Source organism: Canis aureus, chromosome X (genome assembly GCF_053574225.1).
Source record: "Canis aureus isolate CA01 chromosome X, VMU_Caureus_v.1.0, whole genome shotgun sequence".
In the NCBI taxonomy this organism is placed as follows: Eukaryota; Metazoa; Chordata; class Mammalia; order Carnivora; family Canidae; genus Canis; species Canis aureus.
In genome coordinates, this window is record NC_135649.1 from 58,376,927 (window position 1) to 58,396,010 (window position 19,084).

Genomic DNA, 19,084 nt, shown 5'->3' on the forward strand with positions numbered 1-19,084 from the left:
TTTCTGACCACAACGCTATGGAATATGAAGCCAGTCACAAGAAAATATTTGGAAAGACTATAATGCAGGGAGGTTAAAAATCATTCTACTAAATAAAGAATGAATGGGTCAACCAGGACATTAAAAAAATACATAGAAATAAATGAAAAAGAAAACGCAACAATCCGAAACTCTCAGGCGCAGCAAAAGCAGTCTTATGAGGGAAGTATATAGCAATACATGCCAACCTTAAGAAGCAAGAAAATGGGGATCCCTGGGTGGCCCAGAGGTTTGGCACCTGCCTTAGGCCCAGGGCACGATCCTGGAGACCCGGGATCGAGTCCCATGTCGGGCTCCCGGTGCATGGGGCCTGCTTCTCCCTCTGCCTATGTCTCTGCCTCTCTCTCTCTCTCTGTGACTATCATAAATAAAAATAAAAAAATAAAAAATAAAAAAAGACTTTAAAAAAAAAAGAAGCAAGAAAATTTTCAAATTTGCAACCCAATCTTATTCCTAAAGGAGCTAGAAAAGGAACAAAGCCTAAAGCCAGCAAAAGGAAGGAAATAATACAGCAGAAAAAATGATATAGGAAAAAAACAATAAATAAATGCAATAAGAGCTGGTTCTTTGAAAAAAAATCAATAAAACTGTTAAACCCTTAACCAGATTTAACAGAAACAAAAGAGAAAGGATCCATTTAAATGAAATCACAAACAAGCAGGGAGAAATAACAACCACCACCACAGAAATACAATTATAAGAGAATATTATGAAAAATTACATGCCAACAAACTGAATAATGTGGAAGAAATGGATAAATTCCCAGAAAGATTTAAATTACCAAAACTGAAAAAGAAACAGAAAACTTGAACAGACTGATAACCAGCCAAGAAACTGAATCAGTAGACAAAAATTTCCCAACAAATAAAAGTTCAGGGACAGGGTGCTTAGGTTGCTCAGTCAGTTAAGCATCTGACTTCCACTCAGGAAATGATTCCAGGGTCCGAGGATCAAGTCACATTGTGGTCTCTGCTCAGCAAGGAGTTGGCTTCTCCCTCTCCCTCTACCACTCCTCTTTCTTGTATGTGTTCTCTTTCTCTGTTTCTCAGAAAAATAAATAAATAAATAAATAAATAAATAAATAAATAAATAAATAAATGTATGTATGTATGTATGTATGTATGTATGTACAGGGCCATACAGCTTCACAGGCAAATTCCACCAAACATGTAAAGTTAATACTCATTCTTCTCAAAATATTCCAGAAAATAAAAAAGGTAGGAAAACTTCCAAATTCATTCTATACGACCAGCATTACCCTCATACTAAAACAAGAGAAGGACATGCCTAAAACAGAAAACTAGAGGCCAATATCCCTGATGAATATGGATGTAAAAACTCTCAATATAATAGTAGCAAACCAAATCCAACAGTGCATTAAAAGAATCATTCACCATGATCAAGTGGGACTCATGCCTGTGTTGTAAGGGTGGTTAGAGACTCACAAATCAAGCTACACGATACACTACATCAATAAAAGAAAGTATAAGGACCATACAATCCTTTCAATAATACAGAAAAAGCATCTGATAAAGTACAACATCCATTGTGATAAAAACCCTCAACAAAGTACACTTAGAAAGAATGTACATCAACATAGTAAAGGCCATATACAAAAAACCCCACAGCTAGTATGATTGATCCTTAATAGAGAAAAACTGAGCTTTTCCTCTAAGGTCAGGAACAAGACAGGGATGTCCATTCTCATCACTGTTTTTTGTTTGTTTTAATCAGGTATTTATTGAACCGTACACAAAACAATGGAACAATACATCCCTCAAGTTCACATGGCACATTTGCAAATATAGACCATGACCTGGGCAATAAAATTCTTAATACATCGACTTATGAAAAAAAGCTCTCATCTATCTGGGTTTAGAAAAGAATTTTTTTTTTTTTAGAAAAGAACATTCTTTTTTTTTAAATAATAAGTTTATTTTTTATTGGTGTTCAATTTGCCAACATACAGAATAACACCCAGGGCTCATCCTGTCAAGTGCCCCCCTCAGTGCCCATCACCCAATCACCCCCACACGCGCCCGCCTCCCTTTCCACCACCCCTAGTTCATTTCCCAGAGTTAGGAGTCTTTATGTTCTGTCTCCCTTTCTGATATATCACACTTCTTCTCCCTTCCCTTCTATTCCCTTTCACTATTATTTATATTCCCCAAATGAATGAGAACATATAATGTATGTCCTTCGATTGACTTATTTCACTCAGCATAATACCCTCCGATTCCATCCACTTTGAACCAAATGGTGGGTGGGTATTTGTCATTTCTAATGGCTGAGTAATATTCCATTGTATACATAAACCACATCTTCTTTATCCATTCATCTTTCAATGGACACCGAGGCTCCTTCCACATTTTGGCTATTGTGGAAATGGCTGCTATAAACAATGGGGTGCAGGTGTCCCGGAGTTTCACTGCATCTGTACCTTTGGGGTAAATTCCCAACAGTGCAATTGCTGGGTCCCAGGGCAGGTCTATTTTTAACTCTTTGAGGAACCTCCACACAGTTTTCCAGAGTGGCTGCACCATTTCACATTCCCACCAACAGTGCAAGAGGTTTCCCTTTTCTCCGCATCGTCTCCAACATCTGTGGTTTCCTGCCTTGTTAAATTTCCCCATTCTCACTGGTGTGAGGTGGTATCTCATCGCGGGTTTCATTTGTATTTCCCTGATGGCAAGTGATGCGGAACATTTTCTCATGTGCGTGTTGGCCAAGTCTATGTCTTCCTCTGTGAGATTTCTGTTCATGTTTTTTGCCCATTTAATGATTAGATTGTTTGTTTCTTTGCTGCTGAGTTTCATAAGTTCTTTATAGATCTTGGACACTAGCCCTTTATCTGATATGTCATTTGCAAATATCTTCTCCCATTCTGTAGGTTGTCTTTGAGTTTTGTTGACTGTATCCTTTGCTGTGCAAAAGCTTCTTATCTTGATGAAGTCCCAATAGTTCATTTGTGCTTTTCTTTCTCTTGCCTTCGTGGATGTATCTTGCAAGAAGTTACTGTGGCTGAGTTCAAAAAGGGTGTTGCCTGAGATCTCCTCTAGGATTTTTATGGAATCTTGTCTCACATTTAGATCTTTCATCCATTTTGAGTTTATCTTTGTGTATGGTGCAAGAGAGTGGTCTAGTTTCATTCTTCTGCATGTGGATGTCCAATTTTCCCAGCACCACTTATTGAAGAGACTGTCTTTCTTCCATTGGATAGTCTTTCCTCCTTTATCAAATATTAGTTGACCATAAAGTTGAGGGTCCACTTCTGGATTTTCTATTCTGTTCCATTGATCTATGTGTCTGTTTTTGTGCCAGTACCACACTGTCTTGATGACCACAGCTTTGTAGTACAACCTGAAATCTGGCATTGTGATGACCCTAGATACTATTTTCTTTTTTAAAATTCCCCTGGCTATTCAGAATCTTTTCTGATTCCACACAAATCTTAAAATAATTTGTTCTAACTTTCTGAAGAAAGTCCATTGTATTTTGATAGGGATTGCATTAAACGTGTAAATTGCCCTGGGTAACATTAACATTTTCACAATATTAATTCTGTCAATCCATGAGCATGGAATATTTTTCCATCTCCTTGTGTCTTCCTCAATTTCTTTCAGAAGTGCCTATACTTTTTAGGGTATATATCCTTTACCTCTTTGGATAGGTTTATTCCTAGGTATCTTATGCTTTTGGGTGCAATTGTAAATAGGATTGACTCCTTCATTTCTCTTTCTTCAGTCTCATTGTTAGTGAATAGAAATGCCACTGACTTCTGGGCATTGATTTTGTATTCTGCCACACTGCCAAATTGCTGTATGAGTTCTAGCAATCTTGGGGTGGAGGCTTTTGGGTTTTCTATGTAGAGTATCATGTCATTGGCAAAGAGGGAGAGTTTGACTTCTTCTTTGCCAATTTGAATGCCTTTAATATCTTTTTGTTGTCTGATTGCTGAGGCTAGGGCTTCCAGTACTACGTTGAACAGCAGTGGTGAGAGTGGACATCCCTCTCTTGTTCCTGATCTTAGGGGAAAGGCTCCCAGGGCTTCCCCATTGAGAATGATATTTGCTGTGGGCTTTTCGTAGATGGCTTTTAAGATGTCGAGGAATGTTCCCTCTATCCCAACACTCTGAAGAGTTTTGATCAGGAATGGATGCTGTATTTTGTCAAATGCTTTCTCTGCATCTAATGAGAGGATCATATGGTTCTTGGTTTTTCTCTTGCTGATATGATGAATCACATTGATTGTTTTATGAGTGTTGAACCAGCCTTGTGTCCCAGGAAAAAATCCTAATTGGTCAGGGTGAAAAATTTTCTCAATGTACTGTTGGATCCTATTCGCTAGTATCTTGTTGAGAATTTTTGCATCCATGTTCATCAGGGATATTGGTCTATAATTCTCCTTTTTGGTGGAGTCTTTGTCTGATTTTGGAATTAAGGTGATGCTGGCCACATAGAATTAATTTGGAAGTACTCCATCTCTTTCTATCTTTCCAAACAGCTTTAGTACAATAGGTATGGTTTCTTCTTTAAACGTTTGATAGAATTCCCCTAGGAAGCCATCTGGCCCTGGACTTTTGTGTCTTGGGAAGTTTCTGATGACTGCTTCAATTTCCTCCCTGGTTATTGGCCTGTTCAGGTTTTCTGTTTCTTCCTGTTCCAGTTTTGTTAGTTTGTGACTTTCCAGAAATACATCCATTTAATCCAGATTGCGTAATTTATTGGTGTATAGCTGCTCATAATATGTTTTTAAAATCGTTTGTATTTCCTTGGTGTTGGTAGTGATCTCTCCTTTCTCATTCATGATTTTATTAAGTTGAGTCTTCTCTCTCTTCTTTTTAATAAGGCTGGCTAATGGTTGATCTATCTTAATTCTTTCAAAGAACCAACTCCTAGTTTTGTTGATCTGTTCCACAGTTCTTCTGGTCTCGATTTCATTGAGTTCTGCTCAAATTTCTATTAAATCTCTTCTTCTGCTGGGTGTAGGATCTATTTGCTGTTTTTTCTCTAGCTCTTTTAGGTGTTAGGTTAGCTTTTGTATTTGAGTTCTTTCCAGTTTTTGAATGGATACTTGTATTGTGATGTATTTCCCCCTCAGGACTGCTTTTGCTGCATCCCAAAGATTTTCAACGGTTGTATCTTCATTCTCATTAGTTTCCATGAATCTTTAATTCTTCCTTAATTTCCTGGTTGACCCTTTCATCTTTTAGCAGGATGGTCCTTAACCTCCACGTGTTTGAGGGCCTTCCAAACTTCTTGTTGTGATTTAGTTCTAATTTCAAGGCATCATGGTCTGAGAATATGCAGGGGACAATCCCAATCTTTTGGTATCTGTTCAGACTTGATTTGTGACCCAGTATGTGGTTTATTCTGGAGAAAGCTCCATGTGCACTTGAGAAGAATGTGTATTCGGTTGAGTTTGGATGTAAAGTTCTGTAGATATCTGTGAAATCCATCTGGTCCAGTGTATCATTTAAGGCTCTCATTTCTTTGGTGATATTGTGCTTAGAAGACCTACTGAGGGTAGAAAGAGCTAGATTGAAGTCAGCAAGTATAAGTGTATTATTATCTAAGTATGTCTTAAGTTTGTTTATTAATTGATTGATATACTTGGCAGCTCCCACATTCGGGGCATAAATATTGTTGATTTTTCGGTCCTCTTGTTGGATAGATCCTTTAAGGATGATATAGTGTCCCTCTTCATTCTCACTACAGTCTTCGGGGTAAATTTTAGTTTATCTGATATAAGGATGGCTACCCCTGCTTTCTTTTGAGGACATTTGAATGGTAAATGGTTCTCTAACCCTTTATTTTCAGGCTGTAGGTGTCTTTCTGTCTAAAATGAGTCTCTTGCAGACAGCAAATAGATGAGTCCTGCTTTTTTATCCAGTCTGAAACCCTGCGCCTTTTGATGGGGTCATGAAGCCCGTTCACGTTCATAGTTACTATTGAAAGATATGAGTTTAGTGTCATCATGATATCTATTTAGTCCCTGTTTTTGTGGATTTTTCCACTGGACTTCTTCTTAAAGGGGAACTTTAAGAGTCTCCCTTAAAATTTCTTGCAGAGTTGGTTTGGAGGTCACATATTCTTTCAGTTCCTCCCTATCTTGGAAGCTCTTTATCTCTCCTTCCACTCCGAATGAGAGCGTTGCTGGATAAAGTATTCTTGGCTGCATGTTTTTCTCATTTAGGACCCTGATTATATCCTGCCATCCCTTTCTGGCCTGTCAGGTCTCTGTGGAGAGGTCTGCTGTTACCCTAATACTCCTCCCCATAAAAGTCAGGGATTTCTTGTCTCTTGGTGCTTTAAGGATCTTCTCTTTATCTTTGGATTTTGCAAGCTTCACTATTAAATGTCAAGGTGTTGAGCAGTTTTTATTGATTTTAGGGGGGATCTGTCTATTTCCTGGATCTGAATGCCTGTTTCCCTTTCCAGATTAGGAAAGTTTTCAGCTAGGATTTGTTCAAATACATATTCTGGACCTCTGTCCTTTTCAGCGCCTTCGGGAACCCCAATTAAATGTAGATTTTTCTTCCTCAGGCTGTAATTTATTTCCCTTAATCTATCCTCATGATCTTTTAATTGTTTGTCTCTTTTTTCCTCAGTTTCCCTCTTTGCCGTCAACTTGTCTTCTGTGTCACTCACTTGTTCTTCTACCTCGTTGTTAGGACCTCTAGTTTGGATTGTATCTCATTTAATTGATTTTTAATTTCTGCATGACTAGATCTAAATTCTGCAGTCATGAAGTCTCTTGAGTCCTTTATGCTTTTCTCGAGAGCCACCAGTAGCTTTATAATAGTGCTTCTGAATTGGCTTTCTGACATTGAATTATAATCCAAATTTTGTAACTGTGGGAGAGAGGACTGTTTTTGATTCATTCTTTTGAGGTGAGTTTTTCCTTCTAGTCATTTTGCTCAGTGCAGAGTGGCCAAAAACACGTTATATTGGGAAAATGAGAAAAAGAGAGGAGAGAAAGAAGGAAAGAAAAGAGAAAAGAAAAAAAAAAGGAAGGGAAAAAAGAGAAGAAAAAGAGAAAGAAAAAGAAAGGAAAAAAAGGGTGGGGGAAGCAAACAGAAATCAAAAAGAAAAAAGAAAAAACAAGGGGGCTGTACTGTATCTTCTGATTCTATATACTTTAAGTCCCTTGACTTTCCCTTGAACTTGTCCCTCTAACTGGTCTTCTGGGGGAGGGGCCTGTTGTCCTGATTTTCAGGTGTTATCACTTGGGGGAGCTGCTCTGCTCCCTGCCTGGTGGTGCAGGGATCAGTGGGGGTTGTTTACCCCGTGAGGCCCCAGGAGGAACAACCCCAGTGGCGGTGGCCAGCTCTGGAGCCCTGGAGTCAGCTCCCACAGTAACCACGGAGCTCTCAGCCTGTAGGGACCTGGATGCTCCGGGGACGGGGCCGCTGATCTGCGCAGCTTGGGGCAGGAGCGTCCTTGCTGTTCTGGGCCCTCCTGGCCTCTGCCTGTCCCGGGTGGAGGCCGGATCCTTGGCTGTGTCCCCGGCGCCCTTTGCTCCCGGGCCTGCGCTGTTGGATTCGCGCTCTCGGCTGGGCAGCCCCCTCTCCTGCAAAGCCACAGCTGGTGCCCCTCCGAGCTGCTCCCGGGTCAAGCAGTGCGCTGCAGCCCTTTAGGGAGCTCGGGGCACTCTCCCAGGGGCGCAGGTGTCTGTTAGTGTCCCAGGGAGCCTGAGAGCATCCCCGCCCTCCTGGGGTCTTGCTCTAACTCCCTGGGAGCCCCTTTCCGCCCGGGAAGATTCGTGAAGTTCCTGCTTCTCTAGGACGGTGCTTTCCTGTCCTGGGGGCACTGGCTGTGGCCTTACCCTGGCTCCTCGTGGGGCCCCTCCCCCTTTCATGCCTTTTGTTTATTTCTTTTTCCCCGTCTTCCTACCTTGATAGAAGCATGAACTCTTCTCACTGTAGCATTCCAGCTGTTCTCTCTTTAAATCTCAGGCCGAATTCGTAGATTTTCAGGGTGATTTGAAAGTTATCTAGGTAATTTGGTGGGGAGAGGTGCCTTGGGGACCCTACTCTTCCGCCATCTTGCCCCTCCCTCTCATCACTGTTTTTTAATATGGTACCAGCCACAGCAATCAGACAACAAAAAGAAATAAAAGCATCCAAATCAGCAAGAAAGAAGTCAAATTTTCACTATTTGCATATGACGTGATACTCTATACAGAAAACCTTAAACACCAAAAAACTACTAGAACTGATACGTGAATTCAGTAAAGTCATAGGATACAAAATCAATGTAAAGAAATCCAATGCATTTTATACAATAGTGAAGCAGCAGAAAGAAAAATCAAGGAATCAATCCCATTTACAATTGCACCAAAACCCATAAAATATCTAGGAATAGAAAAGCCTGGTTGGCTCAGTGGCTGAGCATCTGCCTTCGGCTCAGGGCATCATCACAGAGTCCTGGGATCGAGTCCCACATCAGGCTCCCCTCGAGGAGCCTGCTTCTCCCTCTGCCTATGTCTCTGCCTCTCTTTCTGTATCTCTCATGAATAAATAAATAAAATCTTTTTTTAAAAAAATACCTAGGAATAACTTTAACCAAAGAGGTGAAAGACCTGTACTCTGAAAACTATACAACATTCATGAAAGAAATCCAACAGAAAACAAAGTAATGGAAAGACATTCCATGCTCATGGACTGAAAGAACAAATATTGTTAAAACGTCTATACTACCCAAAGCAGTCTACACATTTAATGAAATCACTTATCAAAATACCATTGGCATTTTTCATAGAGCTAGAACAAACTATCCTAAGGTTTGTATGGACTAGAAAAGACCCCAAATAGCCAAAGCAAACCTTGAAAAGGGAAAGCAAAGCTGGACACATCACAATTCCAGACTTCATGTTACATTACAAAGCTGTAGTGATCAAAACAGTTGGCTACTGATATAAAAATAGACACATAGGTCAAGGGAACATAATAGAAAACTGAGAAAGGAACCCACAACTATATGGTCAATTAATCTTTGACAAAGCGAGAAAGAATATCCAATGGGAGAAACATAGTCTCTTCAACAAATGGTGTTGGGAAAACTGGACAGCAACATGCAAAAGAATGAAACTGGACCATTTTCTTACACCATACACAATAATAAATTCAAAATGGATGAAAGGCCTAAATGTGAAACAGGAAACCATCAAAATCCTAGGGGAGAACATAAGCCATAGTAACCTCTTTGACATCAATTTTAGCAACTTCTTACTAGACACATCATCTCCCAAGGTAAGGGAAAACAAAAGCAAAAACCACTATTGGGACTTTATCAGGATCAAAAGCTTCTGCATGTAAAGAAATAACAAAACTAAAAGGCCACCTATGGAATGGGAGAAGATATTTGCAAATGACATATATAATAAAGGGTTAGCACCCAAAATACATAACGTACTTATAAAACTCAACTCTCAAGGGGATCCCTGGGTGGCTCAGCGGTTTGGCACCTGCCTTCGGTGCAGGCAGTCCGAGAAAGACAAATACCATATGATTTCACTCATATGTAGATTTTAAGAAACAAAACAAAGAGCATAAGGAAAAAAAGAGAAATGCAAACCAAGAAACAAACTCAACCATAGAGAACGAACTCATGGTTATCAGAGGAGATGTAGGTAGGGGGATAGGTTAAATAGATGATGATTAAGGATTGCAGTTGTTTTGATGAGCACTGGGTCTTGTTTGGAAGTAATGAATCACTCTTGCACACCTGAAACTAATATTATACTGTATGTTAACTAACTGTAATTTAAATACAAACTTGAAAAGACAAAAAATAAAGTACTTGTGGAAAAATTATAGGTGTAAAACACCAACCAACTACAAAGTCTTTAGCATCTCAATATTTGAAGGTTTGATACTCTACTGTGCCTTAATTCATAGAAGATCAATGAAAATGGTACTCTCATTCCTACTCTACTAGATGTTTACCTCCTTCAACTAGGGTTATTCTTTTTTTAAAGATTTATTATTTGAAAGACAGAGTGTGTGAGCATGCAGGGGGAAGGGGCAAAGGGAGGGGGAGAAGAGAATCTCCAGAAGACTCCCCTACTGTGCACAGAGCCTGATGCAGGGCTCAATACCACAACCTTGGGATCATGACCTGAGCCAAAATCAAGAGTCAGATGCTTAACCCACAGAGCCACCCAGGTGCCTTCTATAAGGTTTTTCTTAAAGAAACTTCTCGTAAGTCATAAAAACTATTTTATGTTTCACAGGACAATTTTTGACTAAACAATCTCTGCAATAATCTCTCCATTCAAATTTTCTAGTTTATTGGCTTAGGGTTTGAACAATGAAAAAAGAACATTTTACATATAAAGGGTATGGTAAGCAAAAAAGCACATTACATTTTTTTACTTTTTAAAGATTATTTATCATTGAAAGTATCATGAATAAGCATCAAGGGTCTGGAAGAATCAAAATAAGTCTAAGAAGAAAGAAGGCTGTATATAAATATGCATTTCAATAAAAAGTTGATAATGTTAGCAACAACAATTTTCTATTCTACTTGCTTGAGGCTACTGATACTCACAGGAAACAGGTTATCAGTCCACTGGCCTGAACAAGGTGCAACTTAAATTGGGATCTAAAGGTCAGAACAAATAATGGCATTACACTAAGTGCTGGGATTATATCCTTTTAAACACTGAGAATAACAAGAGCTAGAAATTAGTGGATGTTTGCTATAACCCATGCCCAGTGTTGTGCAGATAATATACCATACTTTTAGTATTTCCTAGTATAAAACCCTAGGGAATAAGTACTATTCTTATCCTAAGGATTAAGATAAGAAAACTGAGGTTTCCACAGGTTAAGTGATTTGCCCAAAGTCATACAGCTAGTTTATGGTATAGCAGGGGAGATCTGCATATGATTGTTCATAATAGCATTATTTGTAGTAGAAAAAAGTAACCACATTCCATTAAAAGAATGAAAAAATATATTCATATAACAGAGTACTATGCACAGTGAAAATAAACGAACTATAGCTACACATATGAACATGTATACATAACAAAAAATGCTAACTGATAAAAATAGGTTGCAGAATAGATGCCGCATAAATAAAATTTACATAAAGCTTAAAAGCAAACAAAACAACAGTGTATAAAGTTTAGGAATACATGCATATACAGTAAAAGTCTAAAAACATGCATAGTAATATTTAATACAAGTCAGGAAAATGGCTATGGGGGGTTTACGAAGGGAAATGCAACCAGAGTTGGAGGGGTACACAGGAAGTTTCACCTACATTTACAGTGTTCATTAATGCCTTTTTGATATCTATAATATTTATCTATTTATCCATAATAAATAAACATAATATTTATTTAAAATTTTTAAAATCATAAATCATTTTGGATTTATTTCAGTGGTTCTCTGCAACCTTCAAAATAAAATTCCAACACATCCTAGCATCCAAACACTCCACCATCTTGCTGTTTTTATCCTTATGAAACCAATTTCCCAATTTAATTACAAGATGTTAATAAGTTAGCTTTTAATAGCAATTCCAAAAATATTCTACCATATTTCATATTCTACCATACTTACTTCTGGAAAGTATTCAAAAGTAAATTTATACCAGACAGATTATGAACCTCCAAAGGATATCCATCCATTGCCTTGGCCTTTCTAAAAAGCTTCAGAGCATCTGACAATTATAGTGTTGCCTTCTATGATTCTTAACATAGGCTGCTATGCTTTGAACTACAGGACTAATGCCCTGGCCAGAACTGACTAGACTAGGGATTGGCAGTTGAGCCAAAGGCAGCCAACTAGATGCTGTCTTATAAAAGGAGGCCTTATGTGCAATTTCTGCCCAAGAGGGGTACTTTGTAGTGGTTATTGACCAGCCAACCTAATGAGATCCTTTCTCTAGGAAAGCCTGGATATAAAACATGTAGAGTTAGAAGAAACACAATAGTCCAGTCACGAGATAGGTAACTACCAGAGTTGCTATGATATTCTGAATGGTCTTTCTTGAGGTCTGCTGAGCCGGTGAGACACTTTCCCAAGGCCTTCTTCCTAAAACTATGTATCCTTTCATTAAAACACTACTTAAGATAATTTGAACATGCCTCTGTTTTCCTTAACCTTAGGATACATGACAAGCAATATTTTGTTTCCATATTCAATGAGGTTCACAAAACACCTTACTGCCATCTGAGGGGATGGCGTTAGGGGAATAGTTAGTCATATGGGTATGGGAGGAAGCAATGCACCCATCATTTTCACTTTATGACATAAAACAATATCCTATAATTATAATCATAGGCGGAGCGTGATTAAACAGGCTAAGGGTTTCAAAGCGCAACTTTCAAAGTTGCACCAAAAATAAAGATGTTCAACAATGCTGAGTGGAAACAGTAACACTGATTTTGCTATCTAACAAATTTCACTTTGTTAGGTTCCAAATATTTTCTGGTATAACTCACATGAAGCAAGGAAAGGAAAGAGATAAGAGGAAAGGAAAGAGACAAGGACTAAAGTTGACACAAAGGAATATACAGCTTGTATTATCAAGGATTTTGAAAACTTAAGTACTATGATGTCCACGTTCCTTCCCATATCCATCATCCCCAGCCTAAACCCCAAAATATAATTCTAGTCATGTATTATCTCCTATATTCTAATTTCTTACAGTGCTCTGTATTTTCTCTCTACTGACCAAACTTCCTGCTACTCCCCAAAACTCCAAAAGCCCTTGCATTGTGTCTAGCCTCCCCTCTCCTTGCCTGAAATGAAACATTACTATCCCCTGAGGTCTCTACTTCTTTTATAATCCTCAAGAGGAAGCCATTCAAAGTGTCTCAGGAAAAGGAGGTAGTTTGTCTTCTTCCTGACAACCAATGCTACTTCTAATTAAGCCATTACTTCTTCATCCTTAGGTAAAAATCTCTGTTCTTGTTAGTGAGGAAGTAGAACAACTAGAACTCTCATGAATGGAATGCAAATTAGTATATCCACTTTGAAAAACTCCTTGACACTATCTACCAAAGCTGTATGCTCTATGACCTAGCAATCTCACTCCTAGGTATATACTCAATAGAAATGTACATTTACATGCACCAAAAAGACATATAGAAAAATGTTCATGAGATCATTATTTGTGTAATAATAGCTCAAAACTGAAAATAATTAAAATGTTCACCAAGAGTAGAATAATGGGGATGCCTGGGTACCTCAGTTGGTTAAGCATCTGCTTTCACCTCAGGTCATGATTTCAGGGTCCTGGGATCGAGCTCCACATCAGGTTCCCTGCTCAGTGGAGAGTCTGCTTCTCCCTCTCCCTCTGCCCCTCCACCTCCCTGCTTGTGCTCTCTCTCTCTCTCTCCCTCTCTCTCTCTCAAATAAATAAATCTTAAAAAAAGAGTATAATGGATAAATCATGATACATTCACCTTCTTAAATATCATATAGTAATAAAAATGAATTAGTGTTATATTCATAATGGATGAATCTCAGAAACATAATATTGAGTGAAAGATACCAGACAAATACTGCATCATTCCATTTATATAAAATTCAAAAATAGGCAAAAATAATCCATGGTAGAGGATAATGATGTAGTTGAACAGAAGGAAAGGCTTCTGAGCTGTTGGTAATGCTTCTTGTTTATTTGGGTTCTGATTGAATAAACACGATCATTTTTATTAGAATTTAGCAAGCTGCTTATGATTTGTGTACTTCACTGGACATATATTTCAATAAAAAAAGTTTACATAAAAGAAATAAAAGTAACTCTGCTACTTTGAAGTTTATACCATCCATCTATTCATTCTTAACACTATTATCTACCTGCCTGTCACTACATCACATCAAAGAGTTAGAATCCTGGTTAGTAGTCTTCTCTACTCTAAATCCTTCTTTAACTAAGAATGGCTTCAATGTGGATGTGGACAAACCATCCCAAAGCCTCCCCTCACTCTTTGACCTTACCCCTGTAGACCATTTCACTCCACTGTGGCTACTCACTCCATGAGTATACCCTGAATTTACCATTACCCAGAACTTGCTAATAGCTAAAATCATACACTCATCAAGCTTTTCTTTGACTACAACCTCCTATTGCAGCTTTGATTTCCTCTCTGCTCTACTACTGTTCTTTGAGCTAGTAAAACTACTTACATTTGAAAATTTTGGGTAAGAGTAAAATGATATGCATCAACAGCTTGATACAGTGTTGGACACACAGGAAGTGCTCAAAACATGGTAGCCATATTTTGTTGTTTTTCTTTTTTTAAAAGATCTTATTTATTTATTTGAGACAGAGGGAGAATGACCAGGAGGAGGAGGGGTAATGGGAGAGGGAGAAGCAAACTCCCCACTAAGCAGGGAGCCCAATGCAGGGCTCAATCCAGGACCCTGAGATCATGACCTGAGCCAAAGGTAGATGCTTAAATGACTGAGTCACCCAGGTGCTCCCATATTTTGATATTAAGTATTTTATTAAAAACAACTTTTATTTCAAGACTCACATTTTCCTCAAATTCACTCAACCTCTAGCGTTAAAGAAACTTGGCTTTTGTCTGACACTAATACATTCTTCCCAATCCTTTTTTTTTAAGATTTGTTTATTTGAGAGAGAGAGGCCTGAGAGGGGCAGAGAGAGGAGAGAAACTTTAGCAGACTTCTGCACTCAGCACAGAGCCCAACACAGGGCTCTGTCCCACAAACCTGAGATAGTATCTATATGGAAACCAAGAGTTAGAGGCTTAACTGACTATGCTACCCAGGTTCCTCTCCCAATCCTTTTAAATGAAGGCCAGTCCTCAAGCCATTCTCTCTTATTCAAGAAGTCAGGAGGAGAAATCAATATAGTCCTTATTCCTTGAGAGTAATTCCACATCAGTTTTTCACTATCATATCTGCTCAACAAGTTCTATCTCAAGATTTATGTAATCTTCGTTAGTTATCTGCCAACTTTCAGGGTTCCTCTCTATCTTACCCTTTTTTTATTAAACTCTAGGGCTTCAAAATTAACACTGATCACCCTTTTGGGACCTTGGCCTCACAAATGCTTCCACAAAGTTAAGCCCCATAATCGGGACTGAGATCACATAATTTCAGATCTGACTCTACTCTTTACTACTGTGTGACTGCGGGCAAGTTATGAAACCTTTCTAAGCTTCAGTTTCCTTACCTGTAAAATGATGATAACTGTATCTATTCATAGGGCCACTGTGAAGCATTAGAAAATTCATGTAAAATGATCAGCAAAATGCCCAAACCAGTAAATGCTTAGTAACTTAATAGCTGTGATAACTATTATTATCTTTCCTCTATATTAATTTTGCACATTTCCCCTTGTCACCAAACCAGCTCAGGCTTCCTGACTGTTTCCAGTTTTATCAAGATATAATTGACAGTCTCCTGACTTTTTTATTTTTATTTTTTAAAGATTTTATTTATTCATGAGAGACAAAGAGAGAGAGAGGCAGAGACATAGGCAGAGGGAGAAGCAGGCTTCCTGCAGGGAACCTGATGTGGGACTTGATCCCAGGACCCTGGGATCACACTCTGAGCCAAAGGCAGATGCTCAAGCACCAAGCCACCTGTCATTCCTCTCCTGACCTTTTTATTTTTTTTTAATTTTTTTATTTATTTATGATAGTCACACAGCAAGAGAGAGAGAGAGAGGCAGAGACACAGGCAGAGGGAGAAGCAGGCTCCATGCACCGGGAGCCCGACGTGGGATTCGATCCCGGGTCTCCAGCATCGCGCCCTGGGCCAAAGGCAGGCGCCAAACCGCTGGGCCACCCAGGGATCCCTCTCCTGACCTTTTTAAATGAAAATACACCTTTTCTGGAATTTGTTACCTGTATCCCAAGATTTATTTCCTTCCTTTCACCACAACACTTTTCCAAAGAGTAATATACCCTTCCTCTCAGAAGCAAGGAGTGGTGGAAGGATCATGGACCTTGGAGCTAAATACACCTGTATTTGAACCTTTAGCAGTTATGACCTGGAGCAAGCACTTTTTTCTAAGCCTGCTTTATCATATATAAAGTGAGGATAATACCCCATTTCTTAGGGTCATCAAAAGGATTAAAATGAAATAATATATGTAGAGCAGCTGGCCAAAGTAAGTGCTAAATTATGGCCAGTTTCCCTTATCCTTTCCTTAACCTCTTACAATCTAGATTCTCCCTCTACTACTTTATTTATACTAGTTTATCTCACTTCAGCTCTTATTAGGATTATGATTTGGGGCAATTTACTTCTCTCAACCTTAGTTTTTCATTTGTAAAACAGTGATCATAGTAACTACAAAATAAAGCTATCTTGAGATTAAAGTGAAATAACAGAGGTAGATAGAGTATTTTAGCATGGTGCCTGATCTCATAGGAAGCAATTAATAAATGGTAGTTTCCAGTGACTTATTATTGGCCAAACTGTTCAACTCTTTCCTCTAGGCTTCAGTGACAACAAACTATTCTGGTTTGCTTTTTACCAATGACTACTCCTTCTGTCTCTGTACCTCCTCCACGAAGTCTTTATTCTCCTTAACCAGGTTTGAGTTCTCTCTTTTGAATCCTTAGATCACTTTGTACTTCTCTTGAGGCAAGGCACTTTTTTTTGTTCTGAATCAGAGCACACTATCCCATTGCCTGGCATTTATTCCTATAGCTTTTTTTTTTAATTTTTATTTATTTATGATAGTTACAGAGAGAGAGAGAGGCAGAGACACAGGCAGAGGGAGAAGCAGGCTCCATGCACCGGGAGCCCGATGTGGGATTCGATCCCGGGTCTCCAGGATCGCGCCCTGGGCCAAAGGCAGGCGCCAAACCGCTGCACCACCCAGGGATCCCTATTGCTATAGCTTTTATTGAGTACCTAACGTAAGTCATACCTGTGTTAGGGATACAAAAATTAATGTCTTAATTATTGTCCTCAAGCAGCTTATAGGAAGGTAGAACTGGTAAGTAAATAGTCTATTATTTAAAGTGTGATAAGTGGGGGATCCCTGGGTGGCGCAGCGGTTTAGCGCCTGCCTTTGGCCCAGGGCGCGATCCTGGAGACCTGGGATCGAATCCCACGTCGGACTCCCTGCATGGAGCCTGCTGCTCCCTCTGCCTGTGTCTCTGCCTCTCTCTCTCTCTCTCTCTCTCTGTCTGTGACTATCATGAATAAATAAATAAAATCTTAAAAAAATTAAAAAAAATAAAGTGTGATAAGTGCTAAGATAATAAAAGTATGCCCAGTGTCCTCTGGAAGCACAAAAAAAGGAGTTATTTAAATTAAACTGGGGAAGTCGGGAACACTACCTCGGAAAATGCATTTTGTGCTTAGTGTATGAGGAGGCAGTAAACAAGTAGCTGTTAAATGAATGAATGGACTACAAGTAGGAACTAGATGAGGATGTTTCCCATCAAGTCCAGAGATCTAGCGGGGGAAAGGCTTGGAGTGCAGATGTTAAAAGATTTCCTGAGAGACAACAGATGAAGCTGAAAAGCCAAGGCAAGGATGGGTGTTCCAGACATAGGAGTCTGACCTGACTCCAGAGAACAGATGAAGGAGTGCCAATAAAGGTTTTTAAGTGGGAAAGGGGTATAATTAGATTTGCATTGTAGAATTAGTACTCTGGCAGTTCAGGGAAAATGGATTCCTTGAGAGCTAGGCTAGAGACGGGAGTCCAGTTAGAAGGCTGTAGTGATAATTCAGATAAATTATGAGTACCAGAAATGCTGAAATGGAGAATTGTCAATCAAGATGGACACTGAGTCACCTTAAACTTTGGCTGAATTATTCGTATTTGTATCTTCTACAAGCAGTACATTTTACACGTAAAACCGGCTACAAATATCCACCTGTAGATATTTGTCAACTACTATTACTGAAACCTATTTAAGGAACCGCAGCTAGCAGCCAGCTGAGTCACTTCCGGTACAAAGATTCCTAAGTATAGGCACTTTTTCCCAGTACAGAACTCAAAAGGAACTCAAGTTTATTATTCAAGCCCGGAAAGGAACAACAATAAATACAAACACCGCGCACTGCAGAGACTTTGTGACATCTCCATCCTAGTCTATTTCACCCCCAAATGTTTGAACGAAGACTTTCCAAGGGCCAGGAGATTCCACCCTGGGTGCCCAATCGAATGCCCGGGATTCTTTTCTCTTTGTTTCAGTTCAATACCTACAAGTCTGCCGCTGCTTGTCTCCAGGCCAGCCTTTTTTGCCCAGCCTTTTCCCAGTACCACCGTGCCGCTGTATAAACAGTTAACTGCAGAAGACTGAGGAGGGAGTACTGTCCCAGGCTAGGGAAATCCAAGGGGGAGAGGTAAGTGTTTTGAGGCTTCAACCGTTTCTGATTCCCTGACCTTGCCGATTCTTTCACAACCCCATTTCCACCCCGCCTCTTGCTCTCTCCACCGAGGAACCAGGGCAGGTTATCCGGGTTTTGTTTCAACTTACCCTAACAGCCGCCATCTCCGTGACTTTCTGCGTCTAGATTTTCATATGGTGGGCAGAGAAGGACAAAACTGTTCAACTCGGCTCACCTCTGGAGCCCCGCCTGGTTACGTCCCTGGTCCGCTGGCTCCGCCCTTTCTCCACCCTCCCAGTGCGTCTTTGAGAAGCTGCCACAGTTGGCCGGCTGTCTATCGGTAAAACCGTTCATCCACGTGACTGTTCCAATCCTCGATAAAGCCTTTCAGAATACCCTGCGTAATCCAGTTGAAAGCTATTTTGCTGGGTGCAGAGGTTTGCACTATTTTCGTTGTTTCATACCTATGTGATTTGTCTAGATAAGGATCTAAAATCCAGGTCCAGCTGCAGTAATGAAGAACTATGTAGTCAGCTCCAGGCAAATTGAACAAAACTTTCTTAAATGTTTAAAGAGAAAGGAAAAGAGTTTTATTCAAGCCCAAGTTAAAACAGTTGCCTGAAAAAAAAATAAAAAATAAAATAAAACAGTTGCCTGGAAATACAACCTTCACAAAAAAGAGAGTGCTCCCGGGAAGGAACATTTAGTGGAGGGTTATATATGTTCTTTTCATAGAAAGTTACAGATCATCT

At 39.4% G+C, this 19,084-nt stretch overlaps 1 protein-coding gene across 10 annotated transcripts in view; it reads right to left on the minus strand.

Moving 5' to 3' along the window:
• Positions 1 to 18,638, minus strand: part of APOOL (apolipoprotein O like) — a 254,234-nt gene extending 235,596 nt beyond the window's left edge. For 2 of the 10 annotated variants that reach the window (XM_077890174.1, XM_077890175.1), the window contains exons 1-2: positions 18,482 to 18,584; positions 18,208 to 18,324 (exon numbers count right to left, since the gene is read on the minus strand). In XM_077890174.1, coding sequence (XP_077746300.1) covers positions 18,208 to 18,324; positions 18,482 to 18,496 — 132 coding nt within the window. In that variant the 5' untranslated portion in view covers positions 18,497 to 18,584. Of the gene's footprint in view, positions 1 to 10,593; positions 10,648 to 18,207; positions 18,325 to 18,481 lie in introns of all 10 variants that reach the window. The other 8 variants (XM_077890167.1, XM_077890166.1, XM_077890173.1 and 5 more) reach the window with 8 other exon arrangements.
• Between the last annotated feature and the right edge of the window lie 446 nt (positions 18,639 to 19,084).